The sequence below is a fragment of the Bufo gargarizans genome, chromosome 9, assembly GCF_014858855.1.
Source record: "Bufo gargarizans isolate SCDJY-AF-19 chromosome 9, ASM1485885v1, whole genome shotgun sequence".
NCBI classification, from domain to species: Eukaryota; Metazoa; Chordata; class Amphibia; order Anura; family Bufonidae; genus Bufo; species Bufo gargarizans.
The window spans coordinates 186,818,214-186,835,710 of NC_058088.1; the positions used below are offsets into that span (position 1 = coordinate 186,818,214).

Here is a 17,497-nt window from a genome sequence, read left to right on the forward strand (position 1 = left end):
ACTTTTCACGCTCTGCTACTCTCTCAAAGACCATGAGATAGGTTTCCACATCATCTGTGGGCGCCATCTTTTGGAGTGAACTTTGTACCGCAGCCCGTGCTGTTGGTAACGCTCCCCGGCTTCCTGACACGGCAGCATTTTCACCGGTAAGTCGCAAAGCCGCCATTGCCTCACTCAGCACCGCCATTTTCTCCATTAATTGGCGATTCATCTCATCCTGCCTGGCCTGTGCCTGGTGATGTCGTTTGTCAGACTGTGCAAAGTTTTGCTGCTGCTGCAACATCAGCTGTTGCTGTTGAAGGATGGCTTGTCCAAACTGTTTGCCAAAGTCCTCCATTACACCAGACGTGAAGTGAACTGGCAGGTCTGTGCAACAAACTTTTTAGGTGTTTGTCTCTTTAAGGCTGCATTTTTGGATCCAAGTGCCCGCATCCGACACCATATGTGGGGGTTAGCTCACTAGTAGGGGGGCACAGCAGTCAGAGACAGTGACACAATGGCACAGTTCACACAGGGGTTGCCTGTTTTCTTTATTTTCGTCCACAAACAAAATATAAGGCCTTTACATTCAGGCAAAGATACAAAATAAATTCCTGCTCGGCTGAGCACTAACTAAACATAAAATGCCCCTTTCTATACGGGCGGCCTACTACCAGCCACACGACACAATTCAAAATAAACTCACAGTGTCCTTTTGTTGCTTTAGCAGACTTCAGCAGCAATGGTGAAAGCCAGTCAGTTCAACCAGTCCCCCCCCAGACATGCTCATAGTGCAAACCTTTATAGCCCAGAAACGAGCTGAGATCCATCACCTGGCTGAGAGCTCTATATGAAACCCGTTCTGGACAGGAAGGGAATGAGGAGCCCCACTACCAACCTGCATCCTCATTCCATTAAATCCAGGCCCGACAACACCATTTACCAAAGTCCTCAGCAAACTGTTTTGCTAAGGCAGACCAGCTTTTCCTGGATTTCTGATATCTCACCCAGTTTCCTAGTTGAGATATCCACCTCCTGTAGCATAGTACATGGTATATGAAAGAAACCTAGGGGAAATATAACGATTTGCTACTACTTTTCCAGTCACTCTCTCACAATATATATATAAAACCAAAAGATAAAAAGTTAATCAACTCTACTTATCGAGCAGTTATTTGGAGTAACAAGCTCCCTAGAGTCGCACTCCAAAATCTATGCCAAATTACAATGGTGGCCTAAATTCTTCTAACCTTATATAGACTATAACTCAGCGGCTCTGTTGCTTGACCTTTCTCAATATCTAGATGGCCCAAATCCCCACAGCTTCATGCTGAAAATGTAACACAATGGAACCAGGTTTATACCATTGCCTTTAGGGGTCACCTCCCCAGTCCTTCTGGAAACAGGTGGAAACTTTTCCCAGGGCTCATTAAATTTTGTCCCTTCGACTCTGGAGTAGGCACATCGATCACTCCACATATTCCAGTACGAGAGCAGCCAAAAAAAATGTTATTTATAATTTTGGCAATAGCACGTAGATCTACAGTATCTTTCAGGAGTGGATCTGCCCTAACCCTCTTCTTCAAAAATTAACCTTTGTGTTTCACATGGACTGGGTAAACGCCATTCTCTAAATGGAAAATCAGGGTAAAACTTTCTTCACTTTATGGGAATTATTTCTGAAGATACTTCCATCAAGAATTAAGCAGAAACTGCGATCATGAGGTAGACAGTGAGTCCAAAGGTGAACCAGTCCACCACGCCTCGTCATATATCCAACCCATAATCATCTCTGGTGCTCCAAATCCCAGGATCCTCATAAACCTCAGTTGGTCTTGTAAACCCTTTACAGTCCATTTGTTTTGCAGGTCCATTGTTAGTTAAGGTGATGTCGTCCGGCTTCATGTTTCTGGATAGTTCCCCTTGTATGTGGGTACTTTAAGTCACACACCAGTTCTGCAGCCATATATATGGCTGTGGTGACTCCATGCCATGGATTGTTGCAGATGTAGTCATAAAGATTTTCCATTATTGCCAACTTTACGACACATTATTGTTGACTGGTTGTATGAAAAGCTTCATAGCCATGGCATTTGCACCGGTGTGACATTTCCAGAACTCTGCGTTCCACCAAGTTGTCTCCACAGCTTATTACTTTAGGCTTCTGTAGGACTTTAATGGCCACTTTCTCTCTTCATATGATGGCCATCACCTTTCCATATGTGCCTGCGCCAAGGACAGACGAATATGGAAGGCAGCTGGTAAGCCCAGCTTCATCATGAGATGTTGAGGATGGTCTGTCTTTGCAGGTTTAGTGGACGCACTCTTCGTTGGGTCTACTGTGTTGCTTATTTTTGGGGCTTTCTTGAGGAGTACCAGCACTTGCTAACCTTTTTTCATAATTTTTCCTTGTGGGGTTTCTCTTCCTTCGTAGAGCTTATTTTGCCTGCGATGGACCTGTCCTTCTTCTCCATAACAGCAAATTTACTGGCATCCACCATGCTCCACCCTGATCTTTAGTGACTGATAACTACAACCCTCTGAACTCTGTTGGGTTCTCTCCAGCTTATACTGGTGTTCTCCCTTTAGGCCTCACACATGACCACATTATTTGGGGACACCACACTGAACCAATTGATCAAAATATCAGGGGACTTGAATTAAAAAAATACAGCAATTAAATAAAAAATAAACAATAGATAAAGTGAAAAAAAACAAGTGAAACTTAGCTTAGCAACAACAGCAGAGGCTCCATCTGGTCAATCTAATGGAGTACTTGGTCCTCATGGCACAGCCCTCTCTACTCTCTCTGAAGCTGATGGTCATCCAGCTGGGCTGCCACCATACGCTGCCGTCACAAGCCCAGCTGGATGACTATCAGCTTCAGAGAAAGTAGAGGGCTGTGCCATGAGGACTAAGTACTCCATTAGATTGACCAGATGGAGCCTGTGCTGTTGTTGCTAAGCTAAGTTTCACTTGTTTTTTTGGACTTTATCTATTGTATATTTTTTGTTATTTCATTGCTGTATTTTATTAATTCAAGTCCCCTGACGAGTTGGCCTCATGCCAATGAAACGTGTCGGGCAGAGTGGTACTGGGATATAGCTATATACTGCTTGCTATCATGTGCATATCTATGTTTGTGCTTGGGCAGGACTATATATACCTGCTTGATTGCTTCATGTAGCTTTTCTCAGTGTATACTTTATTGTGCTAGGTGTTTAATTCCCTGGCTTGCTCCCTTCCTCGACGAAGCTGGGCAGTCAAATGGCGCGGCGTAGGGACACCTAGGGATATACTAGGAGGAAGTAGACACGCAGTGGGATCGCCCTGTTTAGGGTCAGCTTGTTGATCCCCAGGTGGAGCACTACTAGAGGAGGGTTTACTAGGAGGAATAGACCCAGTTTTCCCTTCTCCTCGCTCCCTCCTAGTTCTCTTGGCACTAATATAGCGTTATTGTAGTCATTCACCACTGAGAGATTTGTGGCTAGTGTGTTGCACCCTGGCGGGCGACCTTCTGCTTCCTTTTTGGGTATTTTAATGATATATTAAAAGTTAAAGGGGTTATCCTCTTTCTGGTTATAGTTGACCAAAGTGTATATAAGATGATTATATGGCACTTACTAATATCGCCTTTGTTGAAATTATGCACCATTTTCTATATTTTTATAAGGTACACAAAGTCTTTTGTGCTGTCCACACAGAGGTCTTGTCCATAAAATGGCCGCTGATAGAGGGTCATGTGATCAGGAAAATCACCTCCATTCAGATACACTGCTCCTGCCATCTGCGCTTGTTCTGTTTGGAGTTTAGTACAGGTACGGTGTGTGTGAATGGAGGAGACATCACATGGAGGTGATTTTCCTGGTCACATGACCCTCCATCAGCAGCCATTTTTTGGACAAGACCTCTGTGTGGACAGCACAGAAGACATTTTGTACCTTATAAAATACAGCAAATGATGCAGAATTTCAACAAAGACTATATTAGTGTCACATAATTATCTTATATACACATTGGTCAACAATAACCAGAAAGTGGCCAACCCCTTTAAGTCTCAATTGAGGTTACCCACCAGTTCTGTTCAGTATTTAAACATAAACCTATACGTATGTGGTATCGTTGTAATCGTACTGACCCAGAGAAGGAAGGACACAGGTCAGTTCTGCCGCATAGAGAACGCCGTAGGGACAAAACCAGTAAAACTGTGGAGGAATTGTGGTTTTTTTTCCAATTCCACCTCATTTGTTTTTTTCCCCGCCGCTTCCCACTACATTGTATGCCATATTAAATGGTGGCATTAGAAAGTACAACTTGTCCCCCCCCCCAAAAAAAAAACACAAGCCCGCATATGGGTATGTGAACGGAAAAATAAAAAAGTTATGGCTCTGGGAACAAAAATGTAAAATCCTCCGGCATCCTAAGTGTATATTTTCCATGTAATGTTCACAGGGGCCTCTGTCGGGGTGCAGTTTTTGGGAGCATGCTTTACATTGTGCCCCAACTTTCTGAGGTATTTATGAAATGATGTAGTAGGCACCATTTTAGTTACTCTTCTCCATATTCATATATCATGATGAAAAGCCAATGGCGTCATTGTATTTAAAACCAGCAGACTCTGACCAAGAACATGGCACCCCGAGAGGAAGATGGAGGAGCGGACGAAAGCCGCCGCCGCCTCAGCTCCGTCCTGTCAGCGGCAGCGCTTTGTTTTTCCCGCCTCCCCACTCTGCACAGGGAAAAGGGGGCGTTCCGGCTGTGGTCACGTGATGCTCGATGATCCGCTCTCCTGTTGCCAGGCAACACGTAGAAGCGTTCCGACCTCCTGCTGCACCCGGGGGCCCTGTATGTTGGGATCGGGCGGATGGAGCAGTACAGCTTGCTCGGTCGGATCGGAGAAGGGGCTCACGGCATCGTGTTCAAAGCCAAACACATCGAGGTAGGCGGCCATGTCATAGGGAAGGTGAAATGGGGGTGTCGCTAATTTAAATTGGCCCCCCCCAGTCACGTGATAGGGGTATGTATGCCATAGTAGGGGGGTGCACTTACTAATATGGACTGTGGCAGCTGAACAAACCCCCCCAAACATCTTACTGCTAGGCTGAGATAGGGCTTCTTAATGTTACAGGCCCAAAGCCTGCGGCTGCACCACTGACACCACTTCTCCTCCTGATTCCTGCAGTGTTGTCATGGGAACCACCAAATACATCCACAGGGTAATGGTGAGGCCTTGTGCACTGCAGGATTTTTTGCAATTCTGTGCTCACACTGCTACCCCCATTAATTTCGATGCTACCACCGCTACACTGCGCTTCTTGGGCACGATCAAGATTGCAGTGCAGCCGAACCATAACCGTGCGCCACAAACAGAGTGTGAACAGGGGGCTGTGTGCGACTATTGATCTACAGAGGTCAGGGATTTGGATCAACACAAGGTCTCCTTTGGATTTGTTTTCGAATGTGTTGTAGTAACTGATAGTCACCAGCATGTGGCGCCAGAGCTCCACAGGACCTCAATGGAAGATAAAACACTGCATGCCATCATTGTAAATCCAATATTGTGCAGCAAACAGAGGGTTAATTCCTGAGGGATCTGTTCATATTTCTGTGCTGCCTCTCATGGCGGCTTCTTTTTCATATATTTTGGGTCGTCTGATATTCTCAGACCGGGGAAGCTGTTGCCCTTAAGAAAGTGGCCCTGCGGAAACTAGAGGAGGGCATCCCGAACCAGGCCCTGCGGGAGATCAAGGCCCTGCGGGAGATTGAAGACAATCCATACGTGAGTATGAAGATAGCAGCAGCATGGTGGCTCAGTGGTTGGCACTGGTGGCTCAGTGGTTGGCGCTGGGTCCTTGCAGCTCTGGGGTCCTGGGTTGGAATCCAATCAAGGGCAACATCTGCATGGAGTTTGTATGTTCTCCCCGTGTTTACGTGGGTTTTCTCCAGTTTCCTCCCACACTCCAAAGACAGACTGATAGGGACCTTAGATGGTGAGCCCCATTGGGGACAGCGTGACGCTAATGTCTGTAAAGCGCTGCGGAATATGTCAGCGCTATATAAGTGCGTAAAATAAATCATCCGTGTGATCACTATGAACCTCCTTCTCTGCTCGTCTTATCCACTTCATATCACGCTATTGCTTCCTTCTCTTGTCCTTCTAGTGTTCCTCTTTTTACAGTCCTCTTCTGATCTCTAACATTGTCCTTATTTCCTCTCTTATTCGCTTAGTGTTACCTCTGTCACCTCCTTCTCCTGCCCTCTAGTGTTACCTCTGTTGCTTCCTTCTTCTGCCCTCTTGTCTTAGCTCTGTTGCCTTCTTCTGCTCTGTAGTGTTACCTCAGTTGTCCTCCTTTTTTTGACCTCTAGAGTTACTTCTGTTGCCTTTTTCTTCTGCCTTCTAGTGTTAGCTCCGTTGCCTTCTTCTTCTGCCCTGTAGTGTTGGCTCTGTCATTTTCTTTTCTTCTGCCCTGTAGTATTACCTCTGTTGCCTCCATCCCTCTTATCTTAGCTCTGTTGCTTTCTTCTTCTGCCCTCTAGTCTTAGCTCTGTTGCCCCCTTCTTCTCACCTCTGGTGTTGATTGTTTCTTTTTCCCTCTTCTTTCTCCCTTGTGTCACCAGTCTAGCCTCCTTCTGCTGCCCTCTAGTCTTAGCTCTGTTGCCTTCTTCTTCTGCCCTCTAATCTTACCTCTGTCACCTCCTCCTTCTTCTTCTGCCCTCTAGTCTTACCTCTGTCACCTCCTCCTTCTTCTTCTGCCCTCTAGTCTTACCTCTGTCACCTCCTCCTCCTTCTGCCCTCTAGTCTTACCTCTGCCACCTCCTTCTTCTTCTGCCCTCTAGTCTTACCTCTGCCACCTCCTTCTTCTTCTGCCCTCTAGTCTTACCTCTGCCACCTCCTTCTTCTTCTGCCCTCTAGTCTTACCTCTGTCACCTCCTTCTTCTTCTGCCCTCTAGTCTTACCTCTGTCACCTCCTTCTTCTTCTGCCCTCTAGTCTTACCTCTGTCACCTCCTTCTTCTTCTGCCCTCTAGTCTTACCTCTGTCACCTCCTTCTTCTTCTGCCCTCTAGTCTTACCTCTGTCACCTCCTTCTTCTTCTGCCCTCTAGTCTTACCTCTGTCACCTCCTTCTTCTTCTGCCCTCTAGTCTTACCTCTGTCACCTCCTTCTTCTTCTGCCCTCTAGTCTTACCTCTGTCACCTCCTTCTTCTTCTGCCCTCTAGTCTTACCTCTGTCACCTCCTTCTTCTTCTGCCCTCTAGTCTTAGCTCTGTCACCCCCTTCTTCTGCCCTCTAGTCTTACCTCTGTCACCTCCTTCTTCTTCTGCCCTCTAGTCTTACCTCTGTCACCTCCTTCTTCTTCTGCCCTCTAGTCTTACCTCTGTCACCTCCTTCTTCTTCTGCCCTCTAGTCTTACCTCTGTCACCTCCTTCTTCTTCTGCCCTCTAGTCTTACCTCTGTCACCTCCTCCTTCTTCTGCCCTCTAGTCTTACCTCTGTCACCTCCTTCTTCTTCTGCCCTCTAGTCTTACCTCTGTCACCTCCTTCTTCTTCTGCCCTCTAGTCTTACCTCTGTCACCTCCTTCTTCTTCTGCCCTCTAGTCTTACCTCTGTCACCTCCTTCTTCTTCTGCCCTCTAGTCTTAGCTCTGTCACCTCCTTCTTCTTCTGCCCTCTAGTCTTAGCTCTGTCACCTCCTTCTTCTTCTGCCCTCTAGTCTTAGCTCTGTCACCTCCTTCTTCTGCCCTCTAGTCTTACCTCTGTCACCTCCTTCTTCTTCTGCCCTCTAGTCTTACCTTTGTCACATTCTTCTTCTGCCCTCTAATCTTACCTGTCACCTCCTTCTGCCTCTGTCTTACCTCTGTCACCTCCTTCTTCTTCTGCCCTCTAGTCTTACCTCTGTCACCTCCTTCTTCTTCTGCCCTCTAGTCTTAGCTCTGTCACCTCCTTCTTCTTCTGCCCTCTAGTCTTAGCTCTGTCACCTCCTTCTTCTTCTGCCCTCTAGTCTTAGCTCTGTCACCTCCTTCTTCTGCCCTCTAGTCTTACCTCTGTCACCTCCTTCTTCTTCTGCCCTCTAGTCTTACCTTTGTCACATTCTTCTTCAGGCCCTCTAATCTTACCTGTCCACCTCCTTCTGCCCTCTAGTCTTACCTCTGTCACCTCCTTCTTCTTCTGCCCTCTAGTCTTACCTCTGTCACCTCCTTCTTCTTCTGCCCTCTAGTCTTACCTCTGTCACCTCCTTCTTCTTCTGCCCTCTAGTCTTAGCTCTGTCACCTCCTTCTTCTTCTGCCCTCTAGTCTTAGCTCTGTCACCTCCTTCTTCTGCCCTCTAGTCTTACCTCTGTCACCTCCTTCTTCTTCTGCCCTCTAGTCTTACCTCTGTCACCTCCTTCTTCTTCTGCCCTCTAGTCTTACCTCTGTCACCTCCTTCTTCTTCTGCCCTCTAGTCTTAGCTCTGTCACCTCCTTCTTCTGCCCTCTAGTCTTACCTCTGTCACCTCCTTCTTCTTCTGCCCTCTAGTCTTACCTCTGTCACCTCATTCTTCTTCTGCCCTCTAGTCTTACCTCTGTCACCTCCTTCTTCTTCTGCCCTCTAGTCTTACCTCTGTCACCTCCTTCTTCTTCTGCCCTCTAGTCTTACCTCTGTCACCTCCTCCTTCTTCTGCCCTCTAGTCTTACCTCTGTCACCTCCTTCTTCTTCTGCCCTCTAGTCTTACCTCTGTCACCTCCTTCTTCTTCTGCCCTCTAGTCTTACCTCTGTCACCTCCTTCTTCTTCTGCCCTCTAGTCTTACCTCTGTCACCTCCTTCTTCTTCTGCCCTCTAGTCTTACCTCTGTCACCTCCTTCTTCTTCTGCCCTCTAGTCTTAGCTCTGTCACCTCCTTCTTCTTCTGCCCTCTAGTCTTAGCTCTGTCACCTCCTTCTTCTGCCCTCTAGTCTTACCTCTGTCACCTCCTTCTTCTTCTGCCCTCTAGTCTTACCTTTGTCACATTCTTCTTCTGCCCTCTAATCTTACCTGTCACCTCCTTCTGCCCTCTAGTCTTACCTCTGTCACCTCCTTCTTCTTCTGCCCTCTAGTCTTACCTCTGTCACCTCCTTCTTCTTCTGCCCTCTAGTCTTACCTCTGTCACCTCCTTCTTCTTCTGCCCTCTAGTCTTAGCTCTGTCACCTCCTTCTTCTTCTGCCCTCTAGTCTTAGCTCTGTCACCTCCTTCTTCTGCCCTCTAGTCTTACCTCTGTCACCTCCTTCTTCTTCTGCCCTCTAGTCTTACCTTTGTCACATTCTTCTTCTGCCCTCTAATCTACCTGTCACCTCCTTCTGCCCTCTAGTCTTACCTCTGTCACCTCCTTCTTCTTCTGCCCTCTAGTCTTACCTCTGTCACCTCCTTCTTCTTCTGCCCTCTAGTCTTACCTCTGTCACCTCCTTCTTCTTCTGCCCTCTAGTCTTACCACTGTCACCTCCTTCTTCTTCTGCCCTCTAGTCTTAGCTCTGTCACCTCCTTCTTCTGCCCTCTAGTCTTACCTCTGTCACCTCCTTCTTCTTCTGCCCTCTAGTCTTACCTTTGTCACATTCTTCTTCTGCCCTCTAATCTTACCTGTCACCTCCTTCTGCCCTCTAGTCTTACCTCTGTCACCTCCTTCTTCTTCTGCCCTCTAGTCTTACTTCTGTCACCTCCTTCCACTTCTGCCCTCTAGTCTAACCTCTGTCACCTCCTTCTTCTTCTGCCCTCTAGTCTTACCTCTGTCACCTCCTTCTTCTTCTGCCCTCTAGTCTTACCTCTGTCACCTCCTTCTTCTTCTGCCCTCTAGTCTTACCTCTGTCACCTCCTTCTTCTTCTGCCCTCTAGTCTTACCTCTGTCACCTCCTTCTTCTTCTGCCCTCTAGTCTTACCTCTGTCACCTCCTTCTTCTTCTGCCCTCTAGTCTTACCTCTGTCACCTCCTTCTTCTTCTGCCCTCTAGTCTTAGCTCTGTCACCTCCTTCTTCTGCCCTCTAGTCTTACCTCTGTCACCTCCTTCTTCTTCTGCCCTCTAGTCTTACCTCTGTCACCTCCTCCTTCTCCTGCCCTCTAGTCTTAGCTCTGTCACCTCCTTCTTCTTCTGCCCTCTAGTCTTACATCTGTCACCTCCTTCCACTTCTGCCCTCTAGTCTTACCTCTGTCACCTCCTTCTTCTTCTGCCCTCTAGTCTTACATCTGTCACCTCCTTCTTCTTCTGCCCTCTAGTCTTACCTCTGTCACCTCCTTCTTCTTCTGCCCTCTAGTCTTTCCTCTGTCGCCTCCTTCTTCTTCTGCCCTCTAGTCTTTCCTCTGTCGCCTCCTTCTTCTTCTGCCCTCTAGTCTTAGCTCTGTCACCTCCTTCTTCTCACCTCTGGTGTTGACTGTTTCTTTTTCCATCTTCTTCCTCACTTGTGTCACCTGTCTAGCCTCCTTCTTCTGCGCCCTAGTGGTTGTGTCTCTTTACATTCCCTATTCCGATAATATCTGAGTTATTCCTCTACTGCCCCCTACTGTTGGCTTTACTGCCTTCTTCTGCCACCCCCTAGTCATTGAGTCACACCTTTTGTATGCTTGGTGGTGGCATTATTCCTTTTGTGTTCCTGCCCCCTCAGTGTTGGCATCTGAATAATGGCACCATGCTCAGTAGTTTGGGCATATTTCTGTATCTTTACCACTTTCCTTATGATTAATTTGGTACCATTCTCATACTGGTAACACCTGGATCGGTCATAGACAGTCCATGTGTCGTAGGTCTTTGCAGTGATCTGCCACCTTTCATGGCTGTGCATTCTTCATGTAGCTGTGCTTTGATATATTGGAGTCCTTGCCTGGCCGCTGGGGGATCATTACTATCCTTTTTTGTATCTGCAGGTTGTTAAACTGAGGGAGGTGTTCCCACATGGCACAGGGTTTGTCCTCGTCTTTGAGTACATGCTCTCTGATCTCTCAGAAGTGATCAGGAACTCTGACCAACCCCTGACCGAGGCGCAGGTCAAGGGCTACATGATGATGTTGTTGAAAGGAGTCAAGTTCTGCCATGAAAATTCCATCATGCATCGGGTAAGTGAACATGACCACCGCTGTACACGCCAATACCTGAGGACTACTCAGTCAGCATCCTCTGCTCCATTTTAACAGGATCTCAAACCGGCAAATCTTCTTATCAGCTCCACCGGGCTTCTCAAGATTGCAGACTTTGGCCTGGCACGAGTCTTTTCTAATGACAGGGGGCGTCTGTACAGCCATCAAGTAGCCACCAGGTTGGTTAATCGGCAGTACTCAACCTCTCCAGTTGTTGCAAGGCCGCCAGAGCATAGCTGGAAAGACACAGATGACTCTCCTTTCAGTATTATGGAGCTGTCCCTTTGAATGAATCTTTTAGGGGTTTACAGACCTCCTTTTTTTTTTTAGTTCTTGTTTCCTGGTTTACATTTTATTTGTATCTCCGGGTGACTTGCAGATGGTACCGAGCCCCAGAGCTGCTGTATGGAGCCCGCAAATATGATGAGGGAGTGGATCTATGGTGAGTTCCTTGTGCCTGACTCTACAAGCAGCAGTAGTAGAAGTACGGGTTTGGTAACACTGTTCTTATCTCTAGGGCCGTGGGCTGCATTTTTGGGGAACTTCTCAACAGCTCGCCCCTCTTCCCTGGAGAAAATGACATTGAACAGCTGTGCTGCTGTGCTTCGAACACTGGGGACACCTAATGTAAAGACATGGCCGGTGAGTGGTTTACTGTGGACGCAGCAATGAAAATGAAAGATCCAATCATCAAAGATAAGGGCTTTTTGAGCCTGCTGATTTCCGTCTGTACTGTGTAATGCTTCATTTGCCCTGTGGTGGCGCTGCAGGTTGATCAAACACTTCCTGGCAGGGTCCCTCAGAGATTACAGCTGGTTACTGGGGGTCCCAGTAGCAGGACACCCTGTGATACTCTTCTAACTATGTTCCTTTGCCGCCAGTGTAAATCTGATCGTATCTGGTTTAGGTCTCATTTCATAAAGCGGCGTCTATTGCTGATTAGATGATACCGTGAAATCATGTCAGTTCTCTTTTTACACTTCAGGAAATCACAGAACTCCCAGATTATAATAAAATTTCTTTCAAAGAGCACCATCCTCTCCCTCCTGAGTGCATCGTGCCGGACACCTCTCCGGAGGCTCTGCAGCTCCTTATGTGCTTCCTGGTGTATCCGTCCGGCCAGAGGATTCGAGCAGTGGAGGTGAGTCCATGAAAGGCCCCATGCATCGGACTCGCAGCGCGAGTATGCAGCAGCACCCCTCCTGACCTCCTAGCACTCAAGGGGTTGATGCTGTGTAACCTTTGGAGGTCTGGAATGTATTGGACTAACACTGACATAATACTGTCAATGTTATCCAATACATTCCAGAACTGTAAGGGTTACATAGCATCATAAATCAATGTGCTATGTGACCCCGTCAGTGCTGGGAGGTCAGGACGGGAGCTGCTGCATACTCACGATGCGAGTCCGATGCATGGAACTAGCTCATCTCAAAGAGGCCTAATACTGACCTTCCCATCAGTCCATAACTCTTACACCGGGCATCCAGCAAATAAAGGGGTATTCCCATCTGGGACATTTATGGCATATCGCTAGGTTATGCCATAAATGTCCGAGAGGTGCCATAAAGAGCCCTTATTCTAGAGCGCCAATATTTTGCAGCACTGTAAAATAAAAGTTACATGGGTGTCCCATGCGGCTCTGGAGTCGTTGCTCGGCTGTCGAATGTCCTCCGATCCTGACTGTTCAACTGTTTTCTATGGTCAGGAGTGACCGTGGCATGATCAATGGGAGCTCCCCCTTCAATTGTGTCACTGGGTTTCCTGATGACATAATTGGAGACTATACAGTGTACAGAGCGCCATGCCGGGTACTGCCGCTCAGATCAAGTGAATTGGATCTGCACTGCAGTACACCAGTGCTGGATACTTCATAGTGTATGGAGCCTTCTGCTTCTCTTCCTGTATAGTTTCCATTGCCACAGCTGATGGTGGGGGTGTCAGACCCCCACCAGTTTGATATTGTTGACTTATCCTTAGGATAGGTCATTGTTAAATGTAGCCTAGAGAAAGTTAAAATATCCCAGGCTGGTCAGATTGGGGCCTGACATGGGCAGCTTGAAGCTGACCATCTTACAAATAGTCAGTGAGATGGCTCAGACCGCCCAGTGTTGAGTGTGATCTCCCCTTCTATAGGAGAACCTATATGTGTAAAACCCCAAGATATAGTATACACCGCTGAGGGGGTTTGCTTAGAGGACCCTCTCACATTCACTTCATGTTCTCTTACAGGCTCTTCTCCATCCATATTTCTTTCGGGAGCCTCTTCCTGCTCATCATTCAGAGCTGCCTATTCCCCAACGGGGTGGAAGAAGAAGCCGACAACTTCAGAGAGAGTTTCATACAGAAGAACCTGTATCTGACAGCCTGCTAGACCCCGGACTCTTGAGTGACTATCTTCATGGTCTCTGACCACAGTTTAGGGCTTTCCGGCAGGTTCTGGGTCTTATTTTGAAGACTTTATTTTGGGTAGGAGATCCTATACACATAATAGCTGTACGTTACCCCCGAGCAAAGCCAGATGAGATTAATGGAGACTCTGTCTCGACTGGTCTATGGATCCTACCGCTGTAGTGCCCTGGCAGAGACCCTGTATCTGCAGTGGGGTCATGGGTCCGTCCACTCTAGCTCCGCCATGGTCACTTGTACATAGTACTGGACGGTATTTTACAATATAAACTTCTATATATTTATATATCAGGGAGTTGTGGTGTTCTTGAGTTGCTGGGTTCAGTTCCGCACTCTTCTCCCTTTCCATGTGTTGAGGGTTAGTGAGTGGGATGGGGCAGGGATGGGCGCTGCACAGTGGGTTATCTGTGCGCCAGAGATAAGGATTGCTAGTCAGTCACTCTGGGCTCAGGGGTGTGTGGAGAGCTTAATGTCTCAGCACTTTGTGTGACAGCCAAAAACTTGACGGGGACATGGGATGTACAACAGAACTTAACTCTTACCCTGCCAGAGAGCTAGGTGCTGAGTTCATCACTTTCCCATTAACCACATGCGAGCTGACAAATGTCTGGCTGTGCACATATATAACTCTGCAGAGACGTCTCTAAATGCCTCTGAAGAGTCTGCAGCTGCAGATGGTTTATTACCGTCTCTGTATACATGGCGCTCTGTGAGGCGTTATTACCGATGCATTCCAGACGATTATGTGATCGCTGGGTACCATGTAGGTGCAGGAGCAGCTGGGTGTGAATTTCCACTGTAAGGCTTGCACAGAGTTCTTTGAGGCACATTTACGGAGGCCGGCTTTTTACGCCAGTCTTAGTTTCCCCCTCTGCACTGCCGCTATGACGAGGTGTGCGCTTCATCATAAATTAGGTGCATCTGTGGCAGTCTGTGTGTCTGGAGTAAATACTACGCCAGGGCAAAAACGGTGTCAGACGGCTGGATAGAAAAGGGAACTTGCAACAATTTTTTCGTCTAAAGGTGTCGCAAGTCCATTAGTAACTGTGCCCCATTGTATCTGGCATAGCCGGAAAGGACCAAAGCCACCCCAGTTCCCTTAGACTATAATGGGACCCAGTGGGGATCTGGCCTGTTTCCGACATCAGTGCCAGGAATCAAACGGTGCTTGCAGCAGTTTTTGTTTGGCTGAATCCCAGCTTTAATGCCAGAAATAGACACGATCCCCGCTGGGTCCCATTATGGTCTATGTGCTCCGGCGGTGCAGGTAGTATCCGGCATAGAACTTCGGCAGGCTGTTCCTGTGCCGGAAGATTTTAATGCTAGGGTGAAACTAGCACAGGGGCTAATATGGAAGCTTCATATACAGGGACAACCAGCAATAAAAAAAGAATACCATGTTCTCTAAGGATACGTCAGCACTTATCGGATTGCTGTCAATTTTCTGTCCAAATTTGCTTGCAGAGGAGTATACTAGCAGCTAATCCCATCCACACGCTGCAGAAATTCACCTGTGGTATGGATTTCCAAGTTCTGTAGAGGATTGGTCATGGATTTGTTGTGGCTTTTCAGTTCAATGAGGAAGTCAAAAACTGCAACAAACCCAAGTATTGTGCGTCCTGCTGCAGATCGCCTGCATATAACTATTTAAATGAGAAAAACAGTATGCTCGCCAAACCATGAGAGCGCTCATGCCGGCGTCTCCACGGTCCACCGCTGCTTCCTGATGTCCAGTGATGGCTCATCGACACATGACTGTTGCAGCCATTCACAGGGACGACAGGTCCTCACTGGAAGCAGAGATTGGCGGAGAACACCTGATCCATGTAGATGTACCCTTAGGGCATGTTCACATGTGGCTGATATGTTGCTGATTTTCAAATACACCTGATCATTAACAGAGGGGAATAAGCAATGGTCCGCTTTTTAACCCTTTAGTCAATGGCTTCAATTCTAAAGACGCCATGTCCAGTAGTGGATTGACAGCCAAACCTGGCAAGAACGGCAGGTTTCGATCATGTTGGGGGAGAGGAGAATCGAGCGAAATAAATATTTTTGTCCTCCCAGGAGATAAGCATCCATCAGGAAGCGGCTTTCTCACCTCTCCCTATTGACAACACATGCATACTCAACCGAACTGAAAATGTAGGTGTATGATGGGGGTCTGAGTGCTGAGACCCCCCACTGATCTATAGAACAAGAGGAGAAAAGCACACGCATGTCGCGCGCTCTCTCCTGGCTGCACGATGCCGGAGCAAGACAGGCCTGACTTTCTATGGAGTCCATCTTGCTTCCTGTCCTGCAGTGAAATGAGAGAGCGCGGTATGCGTGTGCTTCTCTCCCCTCATTCTAGAGATCCGTGGGGGTCTTAGCGCTCAGACCTCCACCGCTCTAAACTTTTGACATGTCCCTATCGCATATCAAAAGTCTGTTCAAAGTACAGTGCCGCTTCACCTCGTAGATAATTATCAGAATGTGTTAGGCTGAGACCACACGGGCATCCATTGGCCGCGACGGGTAAGTATGGCTTGGCCATGTCCGTTCCGTAGCCCTGCAAAAAAAATAGAACATTTCCTATTCTTGTCCGTTTTAGGCATTGTCACAATGGATCCGCAAAAAAAAACAAAAAAAACGGATGGCTTACAGATGTCATTGGTTTTTTTTGCGGACCGCAAAACACATACGGTCGTGTGCATGTAGCCTAAGTCTGTATTTTAAATCCCTGGTCAATATTAATGGCTCAGGACAGAACACGGTCCTTCGGTGGTTTATTCCTTTGGGATAAACAGTGTCTGGTCACCGCTTATCTCCTTTCCTTCATGGAAGTAATATGCTCTCCTGGCCAGGCTGGGTAACACCTTGCAGATGTAGGGGATGAGTTAGTCTGTGCACCCACTAACTACGGTGTCTATAAGGGCGCTATACAAGCTTCAGTTCCCCGAAGCAGCAGCTTTGCAGAGGCTATTTTATAATAGTCCCCTGCCCCACAGCCTGTAGTCTGCTGACAGACCCGCAGGATAACAGCTGTACGTCAGGGAATTGCTGTATAGGCAATAAGTAACCTTTCATCCCGACTGTGTAAATGCAATGTTAGATAAAGACCTGCCGTCTGGACTTGTGCAGTAAGCAGGCGATCATTTCTCACTTTTTGCAGAACGTACCCGGCCATGGTCACACAGCGGTGCTTAAAGGGCCAGGACACCACGAGTGCAGCAGCAGTTAGGAGAGGAGCTGTTCACATCATTCACACCTGTGTATCTACTACTGATGCCTGGATAAAGGGGGAAGGGATTTTTGTGGAACACCACCTATCGCCTCTGCTGAGCCTGAAATGGCTGATAACAGAAAACAATAGATTGCATTAAACTGCATGGCAGACTTGATCGGTATGGTAAGAATCGCCGTCATAAGTAGTACAGCCCTGCATCCCCCCGGAATGGATGGGAGGGGGTCTCCTGTTTGCACATTTTTCGGTTTAGCAAGGAGAAGGTTAATTGTGATGCAGCAGTAGCAGTGCAGAGCGGCCGGGGCTGTCCTCTGTGGCTAGGCTGGTGGCTGGTCCCTTCTCCTCCCTGTTGGCTGCTCGGAGGTGATAAGATGCTATCTGTTTGTTAAGAGACAAGTTTGGCACAGACTGACATCAGTTACACAGAGGAGGGAGTTGTGGTGATGTGAGGAGGGAGCCGCGGGTGAACTCGCACACAGCTGGACAATGGGGAGAGAGCAGAAGAAGACGGGGGGGGGCGCTGCCAGCCTAATGTGTGCCCCCCGCTGTACCCCCTACCGTCACAGCATATCCATAACTCATCGTCATATATTACTCTTCCCATTATTATACATCCTTAACCTTTCCTGTGTATGAGATATGAGACCCCTCATTGCATCCACAATTGGGGGGGGGGGGGGGGGTTAAGGATTGACCCCCATAAAGCCCAGCAGCTTAAAAAATGCACTTTCCAAAACGCATACAAACAGCTTTTTTTCTTTTTGCTTTGCAAAATGTGTGCTATAAGCCCAGACCAGGGTTAATGGGCAGTCAGCC

General features: G+C 47.7%; 1 protein-coding gene across 1 annotated transcript; it reads left to right on the forward strand.

Annotated features, from left to right (window-relative positions):
- The first annotated feature begins 4,722 nt into the window (after positions 1 to 4,722).
- On the forward strand, positions 4,723 to 13,746 carry LOC122919330 (cyclin-dependent kinase 20-like). Its single transcript, XM_044268287.1, is given in 9 exon segments — positions 4,723 to 4,918; positions 5,645 to 5,758; positions 10,837 to 11,025; positions 11,104 to 11,225; positions 11,426 to 11,488; positions 11,564 to 11,642; positions 11,644 to 11,688; positions 12,032 to 12,187; positions 13,279 to 13,746. Coding segments are annotated over 9 exon segments (1,023 nt in total). The 5' UTR covers positions 4,723 to 4,843; the 3' UTR covers positions 13,459 to 13,746.
- Positions 13,747 to 17,497: the final 3,751 nt, after the last annotated feature.